Here is a 22,811-nt window from a genome sequence, read left to right as displayed (position 1 = left end):
ACTTTCTTCCTCTCTCTTTCATTTAAAGCGCAGGCACAGTAAGAAATGCACAAACATCTCCATCTTCAAGTAGAATCCATGTTGGGCTTTATTTTGGTCTGGAGGTCTGGCTGGCAGCTCTCAGTTGATCGGGAGGTTCTTCACAAACTCTCTTAGGCTCTTGTGGATATTGGAAGGTTGGGAAGCAGTGCAGTCCAGCAGCGCCGGACCCATGTGAGCATGAAGGGCTTGGCATAGGTGGACAGTGGCCCCTCTCACGCTTCCACCCCTCCCGTGGACCGTACCACTGTTGCTGGAGGTCTGCTGTAACAATCTGCTGTCAGATAATGCAAGATCTCCTGTCAATCTTACAGAAATATTTTTTTCTTTATATTGGACTGTGCCTTAATATGAAAGGTGATTTCCATTTGATCTGCACCACAAACATCTAGCCAAAGAGCAAGAACATTCTTTTACTGATTTGTGTGAACCTTTTCCCCCAACCTAGCAACCTTTCATCAAAAGATACAAAGGTAAAACAGAACACAATCATTTTTGTTGTTGTTTTTCTAAAGCCCAGTGGCATGTGTCCTTCAAGATGTTTTTAAAGAGAGAAAAGAACCCACCAAGGTTATTGATGAGAGCTTGAATGGCACCTCTTGTTGCCATGTAGATGGCGTTATTCTTGGAGTTGAGGTGATTGTCCACAATAGCTGGGACTAAGATGTAGACCACTTGGGCCAGGTTGTCTCTGAGCAGTGTGATTATCTTCTGTAAGGCCTCCAAGGCATAGAGCAGGGGTAATCAATTAAATCTTTCCGCGGTCCATTTTTGGCAGATAGCTCAGACCTTAGGTCCGGGTCCGCGGTGGCGAACGAAAGTTGTTGTAGGGCGGGGGGGGGGGGGGGGGGGGGGGGGGGGGGGGGGGGGGGGGTGTTGGCGAACGAAAGTTGTTGAGCGGGGGGGGGGGGGGGGGGGGGGGGGGGTGGCGAACGAAAGTTGTTGAGCGGGGGCGAACGTAACACTCGTCTGAAAATAAATTCTCCGGTTTAAAATATAGTCTCCCGTTAAAATTTTTTTGGCATTTGGGTCCGTATCAGGAATGTGATTGGGTCCGGACAGGACGGCGTTCGGGTCCGGATCCGGACCGCGGTCCGCCATTTGGTGATACCTGGCATAGAGGTTAACCTTGCTATTTGACTCCTGCAGTCATGCTTTGAAAGCATCAAATACCTGTAGCAGAGGAAGAGAGGTATAGAGCAAGGCGCCCATGCATTCATCAGGCACTCACCATATCAGTGCCATTAAGCCCTGGAGCTGATTTGATTTCGAGCCCTTTCATTTCAACCAACAGATTTTTCCTAAGTCATTCACTTGGGATTCTTTGGTTTAATGCAATTTCAAGGATACACTTGGGTGAAATCTTCACATACATTGTAAAACAAGCTCACGCTAACAATGGACACGACTGCCCTCCACTGTAATAGTTAAAACTGATTGTTGTAATATTTTCTACTCTGGAGCATCTGAGCTTTTGACATTTCTTCAGATGTGCCAGCATTTAATGTTCTCCAACGTATGACCCCCCATACAGATCACTTCTGAAAGCTGCTGAAAACATAAAAAATCAATTCAGTTCAAATGTGTTACCGGGAACATGTTGACCACGACCATATATGGGTTGTCCTCGCAGTCGGCCACCAGCTGATCAATGCCCTTGATGCGCTCCCTGAAGTCTTTTGAACCCAGCAGGCCTTGAGCTGCTTGACGTATTCTGTCTTGTCTGTAATGCTGTGGATGTGTGCTCTGCTGCCATCTTTGCTGAAAACACACAAGAGAGAAAACACAAGGATTGGGTTATAGTGTCCAAACAGAAAATGAACAAGGCTGCAATCAAATTAAACCAACATCAACACCATCAAAAATTGCAAACATCAAAGCAGTTCCAATCAGGATGCACTTTTTTTGTTGTTGTTTTGATGAACTGTCTAAATATTCACCTGCTGGCAAACTGAGGAGGAGGTGCGCATGACTCCACAGCTGGGATAGAGCGCCTGCCTCGAGCTGAAGGAGTATCTTGAGGCATCTCACCCAGACCCTAAAGCCACATCAACATCATGGAGTGATGATATTGAAGTCCACATGTTGCTTCATACTTTGATTCTATCCCAAAGGTTTCAAGCCGGTTCATTTTGAACTATGCTCCGTCCTTTAACTACTGGGTCTGGGACTACACTGTGCATGCCTTACTGTAAATACAATGTGTGGTGCCACGCACTGCCCTGTACTTTAGTATTTGTTTACAATCAATGTCTACCATTACAGTTTAGATGGTTTTTTTATTGCAGTCTGTTTCACCTAAAAGTTTTGTGAATAAGTTTGTTTAGTAAGTTAACATGGGGCGTAGTGGCTGAATGGGATAAAAAATCCTCATCATGTATCCAAACATGAATCGCCATCTTGGATTTCAGAGTGGATACACCTTGGATATTTTCGATTAATAAGTACTACATATAAGCATATACCACTTATAGCATTCAATTGTTATATAGTACACTATGCCTGACCCAGATTTTTCTGGTCCATAAGCAACAACTTGATAAGCTCATCTAATATTACACTGCACCTTGCATATTACTCAATATCAGTGGCCCAGACTATGTAATTTTGCACTGGTGGCTGTCCTCTAGTCTCATGCCCAGTTCCATTTACACTCCCTGTCTAACCTGACTTAGTTCTGAAGTCCTTCCAAAAACCACGGATGTGCCAGGACATCCTCGAGCACAGGACGTTTTTCAGGGTCCTTTTGCAGACACCATGTTATCAGATGGCGGCAGTCTGTGTGTGTAGCAACGGGATTAGTTGAGAAAGAAAATCAGTTACCATCTGAAACTTCTGATCTGACTGTTCTAATGGCTTATTCAACGTTTTTAAATGACAGAACTGTACAGAAACATCCATCACTAACAAAAAAGACTGAACAAGTCTTTTTATAATTTTAAGACGGTTACAAAATGTTGTATTGCCAATTCTCCATTCTTCATTAGTCCATTTTATCAATCTGTGGTTGTGTATTACATTACCAAATGAAATAAGTACATAAATTATCATTTTGCAATTTAGACTTTCAAGTTATCTTGAAGTTGCTTCTGCCTTTTCACCTCTGGATGGGTTTGCCTTGAAGCACAGGTGTGCCTCAACAATGTCTTCCTTCTTCTGAAAGGGCACATGTCCACAGATAATACTGTAGAGGAGCACACCCAGACTCCAGATGGTGGCTTGACGGCCCTCATACTCCCTGTCAACCAGCCATTCAGGTGGGCAGTATACCATGGTGCCTGAGACAACGAGAGAGAATCATCAGTAACAAAATAACAAGTTTATAATAGTCTCTAATTTGATCCCATTTTTTAACTTGAGGTGCACATTTTATTCCTATGGTGAATAACCTCTAAAGTGCCTGTAGGGTTCGGTCTTAAGCAGATCGCCACAACCAAAGTCGATCAACTTGACGTCAAGGGTGTCCGTCTTCACCAGAAGGTTCTCTTCCTTGATGTCTCTATGCAGAACTCCACGGTCGCGGCAGTGAAGGACAGCCTGAACCACCTGACGCATGATCCGTCGTGCCAGTGGCTCAGGCAGTTGGCGTTGGTACAAGTCCAAGAAGCCAAACAGGTCCATGCAGGGGACGGGTCGCTCCAGAATCAAGATGAAGCAGTAGCGGTACTCATACCAATCTAGGAGCTCCACAATATGCTCACAACGAGGTGGCCTGCACACCATCTTCATTAAAGCCACCTCTAGGGGAAGACTGCGAGTTTTGCCGGGCTAAAATTAAGGAACACATTGTTAGTGTAGGTTTGAAGTTTTATAGTGGAATTATGGTTAGCAGGATAACACGAAAGGGATCTGGATTGGTACCAATCATTAGATGAAACATGAATCTAAAAAGTGAACTGTTTTCCATTCGTGTTGGGAGGAGTCACTGAATGGAAAATTAAAAGCTTTGCGTTTATAGTCCCTTTGCAGTTTTACCCATCTAAAAAGTTCCAGACATTGTTACAATATTACATAAGTAAAGATATTGGACTTACAACAGTGATGAACCGTTCTTCGTGATGCTTTGGCACATATTTAATGGCGATCTGGTCACATAAAAAACACAGGAAGTGAAGTTGTTTACACAAAACAGTCAGTACATTTAACATATCTAAGGGCTTGCAGATGGTAGCCACAGCTTCTCAGGTAACACATAAATCTGGAGTCTGATAAATACTCATCCACAGATTGTCAAGCTTATCACATTGTATAATCAGGATCTTTGTGTTCAAAAAGTGGTAAAAGGTCAAGGTACATTAGATTTGACCACTTGATTGCCATGTGAATAACAAAGGCTCTCTAGGGAAAACTCATAGCTCCTTTCAAAGTTCTAATCACAATCTAAAATAGAAATTAGGTCCCACAATCGTTCTTGTATTTTGAGCTGATGCTCACCTGTTTTCCATCAGCCTTGCGGACTCCTGCATACACTGCGCCGTATCCTCCTGAGCCCAGGAGATCTCCCACAGTGTAGCGTGAAGTGAAGCTCACTACATGAAACAAAAACAAGTTACATCCTTGTAACTGCAAAACATTATTCAACATGGAGAACTAGATTTAAAACATTGTTGTGTAATGCAGTGTTAACAGCAAAGCAATTTACGTGCAAGCGCATTGATCACACATTAAGCGCTGAAGAGCAGGCTACACTCACCAGAACTGTTTGAAAGGGACGGATGTGCTGTGATCAGTCTGGTAGCTCGTCTGCTAGTCTGGGCTGGAACATTACTGTTCAGCTGCAGGTCTGATGGGAAGGAGGTTCACGGGTAAGCGGTAAGGTAAAGTTCTCAGGAAACAGGAGGGGAGCGTTTGCCGAGGTCAGCCGTTACCTTTCAGAGGTGCCGCATCGTCTGGGCTCACGTCCCTCACCGTGTGCCTAAGGCTGCGCTTCATTAGCTGCGTGTTGTGACGCTCCACCTGTGCGGCTGGAGCTTCTTGCTGCTCCAGACGAGGCTGATGCATCTTATCTTTTGAAATCCTAGACACCTTTGTCCTCTCCTGGGAATACACACGTACAATCACCACAAAATATGGAGTGATGATATTGAAGTCCACATGTTGCTTCATACTTTGATTCTATCCCAAAGGTTTCAAGCCGGTTCATTTTGAACTATGCTCCGTCCTTTAACTACTGGGTCTGGGACTACACTGTGCATGCCTTACTGTAAATACAATGTGTGCTGCCACACACTGCCCTGTACTTTATTATTTGTTTACAATATATGTCTACCATCACAGTTTAGATGGTTTTTTTATTGCAGTTTGTATCACCTAAACGTTTTGTGAATAAGTTTGTTTAGTAAGTAAACATGGGGCATAGTGCTGAATGGGATAAAAAATCCTCATCATGTATCCAAACATGAATCGCCACCTTGGATTTCAGAGTGAGGACAGTGTTCCTGATGGTTGCCAGGTCTTTGGCAGGGATGTACTTTTCCACCATCTTATCAAAGTCGTGGTGGGAGGACAGGAACAGCAGCATACGCCGGCCCAAGCGCCTGAGACGAGGAACAGACCCCAAAACAGGAGAGAACCGTGAGTGAGGGACCCGTTACTCACAGCACACCGACCATTTATCTTACCAGGGCACAATTTTACAAGGACGTCTGTGTGTAGAATACACGATACTGCTTCTATTACTCTTCTATTACTCTATTACTCTACTCTATTTAGCAACATTTGCTGACTTCAGAGTATCAGACTAGGAGACTAAAAGAATCAGCAAAAGATTACTATCTGGGAAACTGAATAAGCTTTGTAGAATTCACGTTCTGATCCCAGTACTAACCTGGTTTCTTGGGAAGAGTCCTGTGCCAACTTGGAGACTGCAGGAATAATTCGCGCTGTGACGTTTTTCGCCCCAGACAATAATCGGCCAGCACCAATCTTCTCTACCAAAGTTGCCAAGTGCTGAGCAGTACACTTTCTTACTGCAGCATTCAGATGACTTTTGAAGAAAACATAAGGAAAAAAATTAGGGCATTTAAAAAAGAAGGTAATAACTATTAATCCATCCAATCAATGTATACAGTACAACTTTTAGCTTCTATAAAGAAACTTAATACCCTTATGTATGATCTAAGTGCACAATCAAATGATCATATTCTATTCGATGGCTTAGTTTGCACCAGTTAGTGTACATCTGTGTTTTTTAACAGAAAATGTTTGCATGTCCTGTGAGCTAGCTAACTAGTCTATTCTTTAAGCGGTGTGAAGGGCAGTTTGGATCAGCAGAGCGGAGATGGAATGCAATGAATTGAATATCTAAGAGGATAAATAACTAAAAATATTGATATAGGCCAGGGAAATATTTTGAAAGAACAATGGAGAAGTAAAAACAGCAGCAAAGAACAGCAGCCAAAATCAGTGCTGTGTTAGCTTCTTGTGACTGTTGTTGCTATCTGAAAGCCACAGTTTAAAGCTCACTGCAGGCTAACTGACCAGAGGCCTCCAGCGAGAAGGGCGTTCATGCTTCGAATGGGGGTGCAGTTCTGCACCATGCTGTCCAGAGCTGTGTCCACGTCCTGCCTGATGAAGGCATTGGACTCCGCTGCTTTGTGGAGGAGGACCTTAGCTGTAGCCGCCACTTCCTGGTCCATCCCTTTCTGCAGGCTGGAGTACAACTCCCTCAAGGACACCACCGCCATGCGGGACACGCGAGAGCGAAGGTTCCGCACCTGCAGGAAAGACGACGTTCCAGCTCGTTTTAGCCACATCCAACACTGCCACCACCATCTTAATAAGTATAATCCACCACTGCAATGTGTTATGTAGGCGGAAATACCTTAATCACTAATTACAGTTAGCTATACCATCTGAATTTCACTTAGATGAGGAATGTTTTTATAAAAAAGGAATTTCAAAGTACTATGCTAACTCTGACTTGACTTTGTCAGCAACATCACCTGTTATGTGTACATGCTGATGATGTCTGCCAATTTTAGAATTCAGACAGATACACAGTCAGCAAATCTAGTGGCTTACCTCTTGAATAAGAACAGTGCAGACACCATGAAGCCTGCTGCCAAGCACATCAGAGTGATGCTGAGCCAATCTACGGATGAACATCAACCCTTCAAATTTCTTCTCCCTGTATGAAGATATTGGACATAGACACACACTGTAACCATCTGCTACTGAAAGAAAAAAATGCTACAAGAAAAGGGACAAAGAGGAAAAAACTTCACTAAATACATGCATACTTACCATATATGCAGAACACCATAAATGACTTGCTGTTTAACCTGCCCTAGCCATATGCTTCAGAATTTTGCAGGTGTGACTTACCAGTCATCAGATCTAAGCAGTCTGAAGCTCTGAGCGAGAGCAAGATCTGGTTTGGAGAAGGGCCGTAAAGTCTGCTGCTCGTGGGGATTCTTCCTGGGAGATCCTGGTTTGAGTTCATCTAGAGAGGAATACCAGAACCCAAACAAACTGACTAGGACTTTTAGGGCTACCAGCTCAACTTTGGTTCAAATCAGCTTGAAGACTGACTGCAAAACATTATTCAACATGGAGAACTAGATTTAAAACATTGTTGTGTAATGCAGTGTTAACAGCAAAGCAATTTACGTGCAAGAGCAGTGATCACACATGAAGCGCTGAAGAGCAGGCAACACTCACCAGAACTGTTTGAAAGGGACGGACGTGCTGTGATCAGTCTGGTAGCTCGTCTGCTAGTCTGGGCTGGAACATTACTGTTCAGCTGCAGGTCTGATGGGAAGGAGGTTCACGGGTAAGCGGTAAGGTAAAGTTCTCAGGAAACAGGAGGGGAGCGTTTGCCGAGGTCAGCCGTTACCTTTCAGAGGTGCCGCGTCGTCTGGGCTCACGTCCCTCACCGTGTGCCTAAGGCTGCGCTTCATTCGCTGCGTGTTGTGACGCTCCACCTGTGCGGCTAGAGCTTCTTGCTGCTCCAGACGAGGCTGACGCGTCTTATATCTTGGAATCCTAGACACCTTTGTCCTCTCCTGGGAATACACACGTACGAATCACCACAAAATATGGAGTGGTGATATTGAAGTCCACATGTTGCTTCATACTTTGATTTTATCCCAAAGGTTTCAAGCCGGTTCATTTTGAACTATGCTCTGTCATTTAACTACTGGGTCTGGGACTACACTGTGCATGCCTTACTGTAAATACAATGTGTGGTGCCACACACTGCCCTGTACTTTAATATTTGTTTACAATCAATGTCTACCATCACAGTTTAGATGGTTTTTTTATTGCAGTCTGTTTCACCTAAAACTTTTGTGAATAAGTTTGTTTAGTAAGTAAACATGGGGCATAGTGCTGAATGGGATAAAAAAATCCTCATCATGTATCTAAACATGAATCGCCACCTTGGATTTCAGAGTGTGGACAGTGTTCCTGATGGTTGCCAGGTCTTTAGCAGGGATGCACTTTTCCACCATCTTATCAAAGTCGTGGTGGGAGGACAGGAACAGCAGCATACGCCGGCCCAAGCGCCTGAGACGAGGAACAGACCCCAAAACAGGAGAGAACCGTGAGTGAGGGACCCGTAACTCACAGCACACCGACCATTTATCTTACCAGCGCACAATTTTACAAGGACGTCTGTGTGTAGAAAACACGATAGTGCTTCTATTACTCTACAATTTAGCAGCATTTGCTGACTTCAGAGTATCAGACTAGGAGACTAAAAGAATGAGCAAAAGATTAATATCTGGGAAACTGAATAAGCTTTGTAGAATTCTCGTTCTGATCCCAGTACTAACCTGGTTTCTTGGGAAGAGTCCTGTGCCAACTTGGAGACTGCAGGAATAATTCGCTCTGCACCAATCTTCGCTACCAAAGTAGCCAAGTGCCGAGCAGTACACTTTCTTACTGCAGCATTCAGATGACTTTTGAGGAAAACAGAAGGAAAAAAATTAGGGCATTTAAAAAAGAAGGCAATAACTATTAATCCATCCAATCAATGTACACAGTACAACTTTTAGCTTCTATAAAGAAACGTAATACCCTTATGTATGATCCAAGTGCACAATCAAATGATCATATTCTATTCGATGGCTTAGATTGCACCAGTTAGGGTACATCTGTACTTTTTAAACAGAAAACATTTGCATGTCCTCTGTGCGCTAGCTAACTAGCCTATTCTTTAAGTGGTGTGAAGGGCAGTTTGGATCAGCAGAGCGGAGATGGAATGCAATGAAAAGAATATCTAAGAGCATAAATAACTAAAAATATTGATATAGGCCAGGGCAATATTTTGAAAGAACAATGGAGAAGTAAAAACAGCAGCAAAGAACAGCAGCCAAAATCAGTGCTGAGTTAGCTTCTTGTGACTGTTGTTGCTATCTGAAAGCCACAGTTTAAAGCTCACTGCAGGCTAACTGACCAGAGTCCTCCAGCGAGAAGGGCGTTCATGCTCCGAATGGGGGTGCAGTTCTGCACCATGCTGTCCAGAGCTGTGTCCACGTCCTGCCTGATGAAGCCATTGGACTCCGCTGCTTTGTGGAGGAGGACCTTAGCTGTAGTCTCCACTTCCTGGTCCATCCCTTTCTGCAGGCTGGAGTACAACTCCCTCAAGGACACCACCGCCGTGCGGGACACGGCGGAGCGCAGGTGCAGCACCTGCAGGAAACACGACGTTCCACCTCGTTTTAGCCACATCCAACACTGCCACCACCATCTTAATAAGTATAATCCACCACTGCAATGTGTTATGTAGGCGGAAATACCTTAATCACTAATTACAGTTGGCTATGCCATCTGAATTTCAATTAGATGAGAAATGTTTTTATAAAAAAGGAATTTCAAAAGTACTATGCTAACTCTGACTTGACTTTGTCAGCAACATCACCTGTAATGTGTACATGCTGATGGTGTCTGCTAATTTTAGAATTCAGACAGATACACAGTCAGCAAATCTAGTGGCTTACCTCTTGAATAAGAACAATGCAGACCTCATGAAGCCTGCTGCCAAGCACATCAGAGTGGTGCTGAGCCAATCTACGGATGAACATCAACCCTTCAATTTTCTTCTCCCTGTATGAAGATATTGGACATAGACACACACTGTAACCATCGGTTACTGCAAGAAAAAAATGCTACAAGAAAAGGGACAAAGAGGAAAAAACTTCACTAAATACATGCAAACTTACCATATATGCAGAACACCATAAATGACTTGCTGTTTAACCTGCCCTAGCCAAATGCTTCAGAATTTTGCAGGTGTGACTTACCAGTCATCAGAGCTAAGCAGACTGAAGCTCTGAGCGAGAGCAAGATCTGGTTTGGAGAAGGGCCGTAAAGTCTGCTGCTCATGGGGATCCTTCCTGGGAGTTCCTGGTGTGAATTCATCTAGAGAGGGATACCAGAACCCAAATAAACTGACTAGGACTTTTAGGGCTACCAGCTCAACTTTGGTTCAAATCAGCTTGAAGACTGACTGCAAAACATTATTCAACTAGATTTAAAACATTGTGTTGTGTAATGTAGTGTTAACAGCAAACCAATTCCAACCTCTGCCAATAACTCCTTCAGACATGTCATCAGCAGGGGACGCCCTGGTGCTTTGCACTTGAGATCCTGAAAAGCACAATACATATTAACACGTACTCTATCAAAAATCTCAAATATAACTTCTGGTTTCATAGTGGTTTCTTCATGGTGCAGAAAAACAATGTTCATGGGTGCAGGCATAGCAATGTACAAGAGGATCAGCAGGGGCTTTTTTTGTTATTGTTGTTGGTGCAGCAAATGGTTTGGATGCAATTTCCAGGAGAGCAAAAGAGTGAGCTCACCTTTGGCAGGCCTGAAGGCACGGAGAGGCTCTCGGCCAGCAGGTTTGGGGAGTGGAGGCAACTTTGTGAAGGTGGGTGGAGAAGGCCTCATCAGTCTTGACGAGGTCACTCTCGTGCGTGAAGTGAGCACAGGCAGTTTGCAACACCTGATGGAGCCAACTTCACCTGCATGGGCGAATAAGGACATTAGCAGAAATTAACTCACCATAACATTTCTCAGTGCCTTAGTACTACGTTGCATATGTTTCTTTATCTGAAAGTGCCACTGAAATATGATTCAAGCAAGATGGACCGAGAACGGCAACTTCTCATATGCATCTTGCTACAATTCATGTAATGGCAGCACAATGAAGTAGTACTGAATAACTGAAAGCAGGGCATCCGTGAGCCCAGAAGCAGGAAGACATTTATCAGAGCTTCAGTAAATGTGTGACCCAGTTTTAGTTTAGCTTAGTCATGATTCTTTTAGTTTGTTGCATCATGAAATCTTACATTTCAATACAATTTGATACAATTTAACACAATTCAGAATTATTTTAATTCTGATACTGGTAGATACATTAGCCTAGTTCTGCTAATGGCTAGCACATCTCGCCTCTGCTAGACACTGTTCCATTACTGAGTGAAACCATGTCAGATGAAGATCATCAAATTTGAATCTAAGTATTTTGTACATTTGACAAGTGGTGACTATAAATGATCTAAGTATATGCACATTTTTTGGTTAAAATTTAATTCATGTAGTATGTATGACACCACAAAATTGGGTCTGCTCATCAATCCCACTGACGTGGGAACAAGTGCAAGACAAGCTTAGTGCAAGACCAACTTAACTTAAGCGGGCACCCAAATAACCAGCCATGCCTCACTGTGTGTGCCTAGCACGTTCTTAGCAACGTAGCCATGCACTCACCAGTACTGTCCCTCCACGGGCCCGGGTCTCTGCGCCGAGGGCTTGTGTCTCGCTGCACTCCCGGAAGAGTGACCAGAGGGTAGGAGGGCAGTAGGAAAGACCCGGGGGGGTTCCCAGGCAGCAAGCGGCTGGATTTGGGCAAACCTGCATGGAAAAGGGCATCCATGATCATGTGTTTAGCTCCGTTCACTTGACACCTGAGTGAAGTTTCTGACTAAATGATCTCCTTGTTCCCAAATATCGTATTTACCAATATTTTAACACAAAAACAAATGATGCAACATTATAAATTCTACATTTTGTACAGGTATTTCAATGACATATAAAGTAAAGCCAACATCAATAAGTCACCTCTACCAGCATCACTGGGGTTAACTGCTTTGAAGATGTCTGGGAGCAAGGGTTGACGATGTCCTCCGCTCCGGTGAAGTCTCCCCACTCTCTCTCTCCTCCACCCTGGAGAGTGGAGCTGGGGAGGCTCCACTGAACCTGGACATGAAACACAGACAGAACTGTAGAGGACACGTTCAATCTTCAGACCAGCATATGAAATTAAGACCTGCAGATCATACTGCATTTTAAATAATAATAGATTATGATAATCGATATTTTGGCATGGCTCAAATGTATATCAAGAGTAGCATTAAGTGGATAAACGAAATGTGCTAATGAATAGGAGCAATTCGAATAACATTTAAGAAAACTTTTATTCATAATCAAATCTGCATATGGCAGTGAGGAGCAAAAGTGGCTATGGGAGAGCTCTGGAGAGCTGTGGATCAGAACAGCGCAGGCCCGGGGTAGTGGGGTGCTGGCACAATCAACTGACTGCAATAAAACATTCAAGTCTAGTCTTGCTTGTAAGCTCACATTGTCCTTGCCAACAGAAGTAGGTACAAAACACAAACTCCTTATATCACACAGACTGCTGCTGCATACCACAGCTTAACGCTGGCCAGGTGATACCCAATACTTAAAGAAGCCATGTTATATAGATTACAAAGATTAATAGATATATGGCAGCATATCTATTAACTTTGGCAGCAGTCCAGATGAGGTATCAGAGGCCAGCAAAGCAGCATGACAATGTTTTGTTTAGATTGTTTGAGGGTGTACTAAAATAGTGAAAAATGACATCTGTAATCCATATACATGTATTATCAGTATTATACTATGCTGGTATAACAATGATTTGAAGCATTATCACCTTAGACTAAACACAACCACCTAGCAGATCACAAGTGTCACAGTACACACACACTGTATGTGGGCCGTCAAGGTGCCCACTCTAAAGTGCTCTACTCTACACCAAACATATCACAGCTAAAGTAAAGAATGGAACATGAAATACATTCAGTTTTTTCTCAATGGAATCGGCATGTGCCTGTTTACAGCCTTGATATTCACCATGTGGGATCAGGGAGGAATTGGGTAAATACTGAAATGATCATATGACTCCTATCTTATCCATGATCAGTGGAACTGATGGTGTTACAACTCTCCCCATGTTACAACCATACCCGGTCTCCCCTATAGGGCTTTCAAAGCAGTTTTTGCTTTTTTTAATACTTTTTTTTTTTTTTTACTTTTTTTGTTGTTGTTGCTGCAACAAATGATTTGGATGCCATTTCCAGGAGAGCAAAAGAGTGAGCTCACCTTTGGCAGGCCTGAAGGCACGGAGAGGCTCTCGGCCAGCAGGTTTGGGCAGTGGAGGCAACTTTGTGAAGGTGGGTGGAGAAGGCCTCATCAGTCCCGACCTGGTCACTCTCGTGCGTGAAGTGAGCACAGGCAGTTTGGAACACCTGCTGGAGCCAACTTCACCTGCATGGGCGAATAAGGACATTAGCAGAAATTAACTCACCATAACATTTCTCAGTGCCTTAGTACTACGTTGCATATGTTTCTTTATCTGAAAGTGCCACTGAAATATGATTCAAGCAAGATGGACCGAGAACGGCAACTTCTCATATGCATCTTGCTACAATTCATATAATGGCAGCACAATGAAGTAGTACTGAATAACTGAAAGCAGGGCATCCGTGAGCCCAGAAGCAGGAAGACATTTATCAGAGCTTCAGTAAATGTGTGACCCAGTTTTAGTTTAGCTTAGTTATGATTCTTTTAGTTTATTGCATCATGAAATCTTACATTTCAATACAACTTGATTCAATTTAATTATTTCGGCACAATTCAGAATTATTTTAATTCTGATACTGGTAGATACTGAAGAGCCAAACTACAGTACCTCCTAGCTCTGCTCATGTCTAGCACATCTCGCCTCTGCTAGACACTGCTAGACAGTCCAGATGAGGTATCAGAAGCCAGCAAAGCAGCATGACAATGTTTTGTTTAGATTGTTTGAGGGTGTACTAAAATAGTGATAAATGACATCTGTAATCCATATACATGTATTATCAGTATTATACTATGCTGGTATAACAATGATTCGAAGCATTGTCACCTTAGACTAAACACAACCGCCTAGCAGATAACGAGTGTCACAGTACACCCAGACTGTATGTGGGTCGTCAAGGTGCCCACTCTAAAGTGCTCTACTCTACACCAAACATATCACAGCTAAAGTAAAAATTGGAACATGAAATACATTAAATTCATTTGTCTTCCTCTGGTCCATCTGGTTCATTCGTTTGTCTTCCCCTGTTTCTAATAAATACTGTCCCCATGTTTAATAATACAAATATGCAGTCATGGTCCGGTGGTAGGGAACTGGTCTTGTGAGGGTCGTGGGTTCGATTCCCAGGCCTGAGGCCATGAGTGAGGTGCCTTTGAGCAAGGCACCTAACCACAACTGCTCCCCGGGCAAATGTAATAAAAGTTTTTTTCTACTTTATCATGCATGGTTATTTGGATTGTTGAATACGCATGTAATCTTCAGTGTTACACAGTACCAGTGTGGAGTGGTCTTTCTACAGGCATCTTAACATGGCCGACATCTGAGGGTCCCGCCGTACTTCCGTGAGGGAAGGGTGCTGGTCCACAGGGATCTTGGGGGTTGTAGGCCACACCTGAAAATACCACAGCAGGTAAAGTGAAACCCAGCATGCCTCCCGGTGAGGCTCAAATGCCTTTAAGTGATTCCCAATGAACAAGTGATTATAACAAGGGCTATGTGATGCCATGTGATGTCATTAGAATGTGGGGAGAAGGCTTAAGAATTTGTGATGTCATGTTAGAAATCTGTCTCTTTTTAAAAATGTTTATTTTTATTTGCTTTTTCCATGACCACATGGACAATGTTAACATGGTGGGATTTATGAAAATTGTGCTGAGTCAAAGAAATTAAAGAAATAACCCATGCTCCATTAATTATATTATCCTGTACACATGAAATAAAGAGCTTGACAGTCATCAGTAGAATAAATATACATGTTATTTTTCTGAACCTTAGAAACCTACTATATAAATGTGTATATTTAACTTTTAATTATTATGAAAAAGCCTATAGAAATCCATACTCTTAAGAATTAATATACTGTCTTACATAGAAGTATAAAAAGAAGAAAATTTATTTTTCTCACCATGAGTGGTAAAACCTGGTGTGTCTATGAAGGTCTTCTGTTCCTGTCCAGGCCTTGGCTGGTCAGTTCTCCTGGGGTAAAAACTCATTCTCCACCTGAAAAATAGAAAGAATAGAAAGAGAGAAAGATCTAGAAAAAATTGAAAGATTAGTTAAATTTGTATGGTTTGTAATTCTCAGCAAAATGTCGTGCGCCTTGTTCTGAGCTTTTCAGCATCAAAACTGAATCCAAACATTCCACCTTCCCAACCAAACATTCTACATTCTAAACCAAACATTCCAAAGTTGAGTAGCACGTGATATCACAGTTTACTATTTTTCTAACCAAAACACCAAATCAGCCAGACTGCTACAATAACCTGATGCAGCCTGGCTTGTACCCAAAGGGTTCATACCAGAGCCCGTATATATGTTATATATACATCAAAGAAATGAATAGAAACTAGCTAGCAGTGGTGCTAACGACAGCTAGCGTCGCCACAGCGGGCGGAAATGATCATACAGTTAAGCCCGCCCACTAAGAGGGAAGATATGATTGGTCAATTTTGCTGTCATTTGAAACTGGTATTGCGCTGATTGGTCTAGGTGCACGCACCACTTCCTCGTTGGTGTCAGGATGGTACCGTATTTCCGGTTGGTATGCGGAATGGCCGAGTGTAATGGCCGAGTGTAAATTCACAAGGTGCCTCTGGGAGTTCCCGAAGTTTACCGTCAACGATGTGCGTCGTATTGTCAGAGCATCAAGTACAACGACACAGAGTAAACTTGAAAAGGGTTTCAAGTTCTACGTTTCATCCTACCTCTGCAATTTTGAAGGTAAGTGGCTGACGCTAGTTAGCTAGCTAGCCTGAGGTGGCAGTCTAATGAAGTGATGTTGTTTTTAGTAACGAACCGACCTGTCCTAGTACTAGAAATGCCTTTTAAAACATGTTTGTATTTCTGATGGAAGTATCAGGCAAAAGTAAGGCTGACGAGATAACAGTGAGGGCTCACTGCTACAGATCTATGAAGAAAACAGATACACCACACCAGCTGAGAGTAGCACTGGTTAAAATGATACGAGTTCTGTTCAGTGTCACGTTCAAAGTTCTGTTGAACAAGTTCAAAAGTTAGTTCAACACAAGTTCAATCTTTTATCCTTGCTCTTACTTCACGTAAGCTGTGATAACCATAGGCATTGGTTTTCAAAGCTTACAATGGTAGCCGAATGCAGAGTAGCTGAGTGGGAATCATTAGCAGTCTGTTTTGCCTATAGTAAACAAATGGGAGTTTATTTTACAGTTCGAGCTATTGTTATCTACCTCTATGACTCAAAAGCAGAATATAGTCCACCTCAGCTATTCTTCAAACTGCATTTTCTAAAATCTGTCAATCTGTCTTTCAAATCCTTCATCTTCTTTATTTACATATGGCTTCAACACTTACACCTATTAACATATTCTGATAACACTCTTCAAGAAGCAGTTGAAGTAAAACCTGCACTGTTCTGTTGTAGGTGGTGGAAACAACAAAATAATATAAATATAAGTAGGCCTGTTTCACTCCTATGTGTAAGCATTTCATCTGGAGTGAAAATGAAGTTTAAATCTAAAATATATTTAGTTTATAGTTGCTCAGTGAACTAGTAGATTGAACCATGCACAACACTGTAGAATAGAAAGACAGTATAGCCAAGTGTTTTAAGAGTGATGCAAAACAGCACAAACGTTACATGAGACAATAGACAAGTGACATTCACCACTAACAACATGATGGGACAGATATTGCGCCTATTGACATTGCTGAAGTCTTTTTTTCAAGATATTAAATTTAGCCTCTTGTGTATTTCAGATGACATTACGTGATTCAATGCCAGTTGTGCTCATTAACAGCAACTGCTCTTGTGTTGCTGGTTGCGGAATCTGCAACCACTTGGTTGCATTGCTTTTCCAGACTGCTCATTATTCTGAATCTGGCATGTCTGTCGTCCCTCCTGTCCTTTCATGCACACAGACAGAAGTGGCATAAACCACGAACAATGGTTTGTCTTATTTCATTATTTAATGTTAGTTAATGTATCACAGTCACTTTACTAACACCATCTTTTAAATTAATAGGGAGTGAAGCCTGGACCCGTGGATGCCATGGTTGTCCTAAAGCCAAAACCAGGTGCTACTACAGCCAGTGGAGTTAGGTATGTAGTACCAAATTTAATAGGCAGATTACAGTGTGTGCTAAAAAAATAAATGCTTTTGATCATCTGATAAGACCCTGTTCTCTTCAAAATTTAATTTAGCCTCGTTGTACTTCAGATGACATGTGATATAATAATAATAATAATTTTTATTTATATAGCGCTTTCCACAATGCTCAACGATGCTTTACAAAACACATTACAACAGAAGGCATAAAGATAATGTAAGGAACAGGCAGCAAGTGTACCCTATCCCGAAAATACACTCAATATATAAAATACACAAAAAGAAAAAAAATAAAATACATATATAGGGCAAATATGTATATCTACGTATGCACACATGCATAAACATATACATACACATACCTACACACACACACAATGTGATATGTGATTCACAATCAGTTGTGCTGGTGAACAGATTACAATGTGTAAAAATAAATGTTATTCACTCTTCTTTTATTTCAGAAGTACACTTTTCAAGGGCTACTGCGGTGACCTCCCACACCCGGCCACCCTCAATCCTGGACCAGTCTACGCTGGAATGAAAGCAGATTCTCTTCCACTCATCTACACAATGAACATCTCGCCTGACAAGCCACTTGTGGACTCCATCTTTGGGAAGGTACAAGTTGGCAGTGTACTGTCCTATCAACAACCACCACCTCCATCTGACAGTGTTGTCATACATGAGGATGCACCCCCATTCCCGAGTCTGCCACTAGAATATTACCATCTAAGCCCACCTGAATATTCATTTGTGCCAACACACCAAGAACAGCTACACCTAAGCTCACTTTCTGTGACCTTGTCACAGTCACACCTTATTGAGGAGGCAACAAGATCCCAAAGTGCTACACCTGAGTGGCATTCACTTAGGAGAGAAAGATTGACTGCCTCACATTTCAGAGAAGTGAGCCACGTTAGAGGTCCAGGTGCTGCAGAAAGCCTGGCAGAAAGGATAATCCGAGGGACACGACAAACAGCACACGTGAAGAGGGGACTTGAAATAGAAACAGGGGCCTTAAAGGACTATGCAGTTCTGAAAAACTTGAACTTGACCAAGTGTGGGCTAGTGATTCATCCAGATGCATCTTGGCTGGGTGCATCACCTGATGGACTTGTATATGACCCACTTGAGCGTCCATCATTTGGGCTTGTTGAAATTAAGTGCCCAAATGCACAAAGCTATGTAGACTGCAAATTCCTCAAAGTGGCACAAGGCCTACACAAATTGAAGGAGAGCCATTGTTATTATTGGCAAATTCAGGGCCAATTATTGATTACTGGTATGCAGTGGTGTGATTTAGTTATCTGTGCCCATGATATCTTTGTGCAGCGAATTTACAGAGATAGCAGTGTATTAGAAGAGGTGAAAAGGTGTGATATGTTTTTCTTTAACACTTACATGCCAAAATACCTCTCTATGCCCAAGCAATAGAAAATCATAATGAAGACATAAACTCATGAACAATTAAAACAATTTCAATTTATTCTGTCAATTGTATTACTATTGTATTTCATTTTTTACAAATACAGTAACAGTTAAGAAATACATAATGTTGTATTGTGTTGTGTCAATTTTACATATAAAAGTGAAAGCATTTTATACAATTAATCATATTGCACTGTACCTTAACATTGCAGCCAATATTTACAGACTAGCATGACCTAAAGCAGGGGTCGGCAACGTTTTTGACTCAGAGCCACAAAAGCAAAGTAATTGGAAATTTATTTCAGTGACGATGACATGTCACTCAAGCGAACCGAAACCGGACATTTGTGAAATTCCACCCGAACATTTTTTTAAGTCTCAAAAATAATATACGTTAATTAAATACTCATGAATTCTATTCAAAAGCTGAGCCGCATCAGAGGGATCAAAGAGCTGCATGCGGCTCCGGAGCCGCGGGTTGCCGACCCCTGACCTTAAAGGGATCATTTTAAGGTTAGAGAAATAAATAAATAAATAAATCACCATAATTCACATTACATCATCTGTCTAATTCTGGATTGAGATTAGCCATTGTTTGCCCAGGCTTTTACCAAGGGGCCATTTTGATAATTCACCAAAAGACAGGCAACAGTAAAAATTTGGTTTATGCTCCCTGTGATTGAAAGGGGGATCACTGTGCTGAATATTTTATGTTCTTTGGCTCTGCGAATCACACGCTCAACATGGACTCTCAGTCTTGCAATGGACTGTGACGTTCTGATTTCTGACCTAGACAGTTGAGCTCTCTTTGACAGAAACGTGGGTATGTGGACTTTGCATGGAACGCAGTCTTCAACAAGGAAACCCTTGTCCACCATGATGGCCATAGATGGGTCAAGGAGGGCCACAATGCCAGACTGCTTTAAGATCTCTTTATCACTGATAGCACCTTGATAAAGAGAAGACACAAAGGTCAATGCGCCATGAGGGGCTATCTCAATCAACCCTTTGAATGTACAGTGTGATTTATAAGTGTAAAACACTTCACTCTGGAGGAGAAGGGAATTTGGAGTTTGACATCCTAGTTCTGTGCAATCTAAAATTATTTGAGTGTCAGCGTAGTCCTGAAACACATCTCAGAGGTGAGTTTTCACAGTGTCCACATCTAACCAAATAGAAACAGCTCCCAATACAGTATAAAGGAAGTTGGCCCAGGTGTTAATAATACGACTAACAGTTGACCAATGTATTCTAAATCTGTGGGCCAAATCCTTTTGCATCAGTCCCAATGACAGGTAGTTCATAAGAGAAAAAACTCATCAATTGGTTGAAGAACCTGGGGAAAAATACATTATCCTATTGTCATATTACATTATGACTATCAAAACTTCTTTTGATGTAAAGATTAATTTGAAAATGATGACATAACATGCTTTGTATGGACAACACGAAAACATTTACCGTTGCACTGGCAGTGAGGGACCTGATCAGTCTTCTCAACAGTCCGTGCACTTGTAACCCGTATGATGTTGTGGGTGACTGGCTCTATTTGCTTCCAAAAGCCCATCAGGTGGGCATGGCTTGCAAATCTGTGGAATATAAAAGTTATATATAAAGTTATATAATGGCTAATTCATTCATAATGTATTTCAGACACCAGGGAAGGCCCATCCGTATACTGTGTCCTGCCATATTTTTTATTTCCCTGGTAAAGAATCATATGTCGTCATCAGAGGCAGAAAACCGCTCCAAACAGAACTTGCTGCTGACAGTTAAGTCTTCGATTTGTTTTCGGAGCCTTGATATCTCCTTGCGTAGCTCTTGATTTTCATTGAGGGAGAGATCAAGCGCAGCAGGCTCATTACTGACGCAGTAGTCATGTTCATGACACGGTAAGGGGTCATCATCATCATGGTCAGTCTGCATCTCTGTTAGATCAGTGTTGGGTGGACGCTCTGTTCTTTCCCATACTCCAGGTCGTGGAGTTGGAATAGTATAGTTATTCCATTGAAATAGCACAGGAAAAGCTCCAGGTCGCAGTCATCGTCGTCCAGCAGGAGTGGTTCGAGCAGATCAGCAGTGATAAAATGTCGCGAACACACTCAGGAAGTACTCGTGATGATAAAATGATCTCTCCTGATCTTAACCACCCATTGTTTCTGCAGTTCTGGGTCCTTTGGAAAGGTGTGGAAGCTCAGGTAGGAATTACACCTTGTCGATGCTGTGCAGAATGGCACACAGCAGTGGTGGTTGGACCTGCTGTCTGTACGTTGTTGAAACGATACTTTTTTTTGTTTACCTGTCATGTTTAGGACACGTAAACGGACAGGAGATGAAGGAAACTTCCAAGTAAATAACGGTAAATATGCTCGTTACAAGACTGGTGAGGTGAATAGCTAGCACAGTGTACGCTTTCAATGGCTACCGGATGTCAACAACCATCCTAACCTTTTAGCAGAAATTACGTTACTTAACAGCGTGCACATAGGCCATTATAACTGCCTGGCCCTCTGTAAACGAACAGCGGGCATCACAGTCCTGATAGGGGGAGACAGGCTCACAGGCTTCCACTTAACCTCTCACCTTCCAACACAGATTGAATAGACACAGGTGAATAATGTATTTGCTTATATTTTTGTAATTGTTTAGATGTCGTATGTCAAACTGTAAGTAGATTAAATAAAATTGGATAAATTATATTATATATATGTTTTAAGAATATTTTATGGCCCTCTGAGAGTATATGTATATATATACATACGGTCTCTGGTCTCAACACAGCTCACTGTCAAATACTCCCCACTAGTGGGACAGTGATGTAGTACAAGTGACAAACTATTTAAAAAAAAACCATACATTGCATAAAATTATACACATAATCACCATTAATAGGTTAAAAGCAGGAATGCTTAGATGTATAATAATTTATAGCTATAGTAAATTATATATGCTGTTTCAGTGTGCCTAAAAATACACCATTCAAGTGTGTGGATTATAGTTCGACTGTAAATTAAACATAGTATTTTTGTTGTATAGTCAAAGTCAAATTTATTTATATAGCTTTCACAACATATGTCACAAAGCAGCTTTACAATCGTATGGGTCCAGATCCCTAATGAGCAAGCCAAGGCGACAGTGGCAAGGAAAAACTCCTTATGGTGGTGGGGATTAGGAAGAAACCTTGGGAGGACCAAGACTCAAAAGGGAACCCATCCTCCATTGGGCGGCCCGTTAGCACAAGTCCGTGGTGCGCAGGATGGTTCTACAGATAATGTTTAAGGTCCTTGTTCCCTGGCCAAGTAGTCACAGTCTCTTTGGTGTAGATGGTGAGCCTCAGGTAGGAGCATCAGCACGTCCTCTTGCATATAGTGTCATTAGCGTGCACACACACACAGGATGTGGTAAATCTCTCTTATTATTTGAGTGTTTGGAGTTGATTTAAATGCTTTAGCTAATATTACTGTCATTTAATTACCCTCGCATAAGACCCAAAACAAACACAAAAAGCAAGAACAAATGTTCAATATAACCCACAAGCACTTAGTGTTGTGCTGAAGTCCTCCCTGAGGCCGGTCTACAAAACCACACCCACTCAAAGGGGGCGTCAGCTCTGGCTGGGGCTGGCTGGGACTGGAAGGCTCAGGTGGTAGTGGGTTGTGACCTGCTCTCGGGCAGGTAGAGGACCATCTCTAGAGACACCAGCACATTGAATTCAAAGGCGATCAGCTCCAAAAGAATTCTTCAGTCTAACCTTATTGAACCTTGGAACACTATAACGCCGCCCCGATGGGAGAAGTACATATTCACTCTTCAAAACATGATTAGTACCAAAAATTATGTTTTTAGCCAGCCACATTGTGTTGGTATGATAAGTGGTCTCATATAATCTTTCTAGAGGCTGA

At 42.2% G+C, this 22,811-nt stretch overlaps 2 protein-coding genes across 2 annotated transcripts; one reads left to right on the top strand and one right to left on the bottom strand.

Moving 5' to 3' along the window:
- Positions 1 to 1,160: 1,160 nt before the first annotated feature.
- Positions 1,161 to 13,507, bottom strand: LOC143490074 (uncharacterized). Its single transcript, XM_076988802.1, has 27 exons — positions 13,417 to 13,507; positions 12,112 to 12,249; positions 11,761 to 11,904; positions 10,848 to 11,012; positions 10,567 to 10,632; positions 10,287 to 10,404; positions 9,984 to 10,089; positions 9,440 to 9,675; positions 8,817 to 8,942; positions 8,421 to 8,547; positions 7,877 to 8,045; positions 7,702 to 7,791; positions 7,366 to 7,483; positions 7,063 to 7,168; positions 6,520 to 6,755; positions 5,867 to 6,025; positions 5,450 to 5,576; positions 4,908 to 5,076; positions 4,733 to 4,822; positions 4,474 to 4,568; positions 4,074 to 4,124; positions 3,429 to 3,807; positions 3,141 to 3,317; positions 2,706 to 2,817; positions 1,980 to 2,077; positions 1,630 to 1,800; positions 1,161 to 1,212 (listed from the first exon to the last, which is right to left on the bottom strand). Exons 1-24 carry the CDS (start codon positions 13,505 to 13,507, stop codon positions 2,711 to 2,713), a joined length of 3,390 nt encoding a protein of 1,129 aa, XP_076844917.1. The 3' UTR covers positions 1,161 to 1,212; positions 1,630 to 1,800; positions 1,980 to 2,077; positions 2,706 to 2,710.
- Positions 13,508 to 15,966: 2,459 nt separating this feature from the next.
- On the top strand, positions 15,967 to 22,811 carry LOC143489882 (uncharacterized). Its single transcript, XM_076988786.1, has 4 exons — positions 15,967 to 17,318; positions 17,395 to 17,471; positions 17,943 to 18,854; positions 22,805 to 22,811. Exons 1-4 carry the CDS (start codon positions 17,316 to 17,318, stop codon positions 22,809 to 22,811), a joined length of 999 nt encoding a protein of 332 aa, XP_076844901.1. The 5' UTR covers positions 15,967 to 17,315.

Source organism: Brachyhypopomus gauderio, chromosome 2, assembly GCF_052324685.1.
Source record: "Brachyhypopomus gauderio isolate BG-103 chromosome 2, BGAUD_0.2, whole genome shotgun sequence".
NCBI classification, from domain to species: domain Eukaryota; kingdom Metazoa; phylum Chordata; class Actinopteri; order Gymnotiformes; family Hypopomidae; genus Brachyhypopomus; species Brachyhypopomus gauderio.
This window is presented reverse-complemented; position numbering and strand designations above follow the sequence as displayed.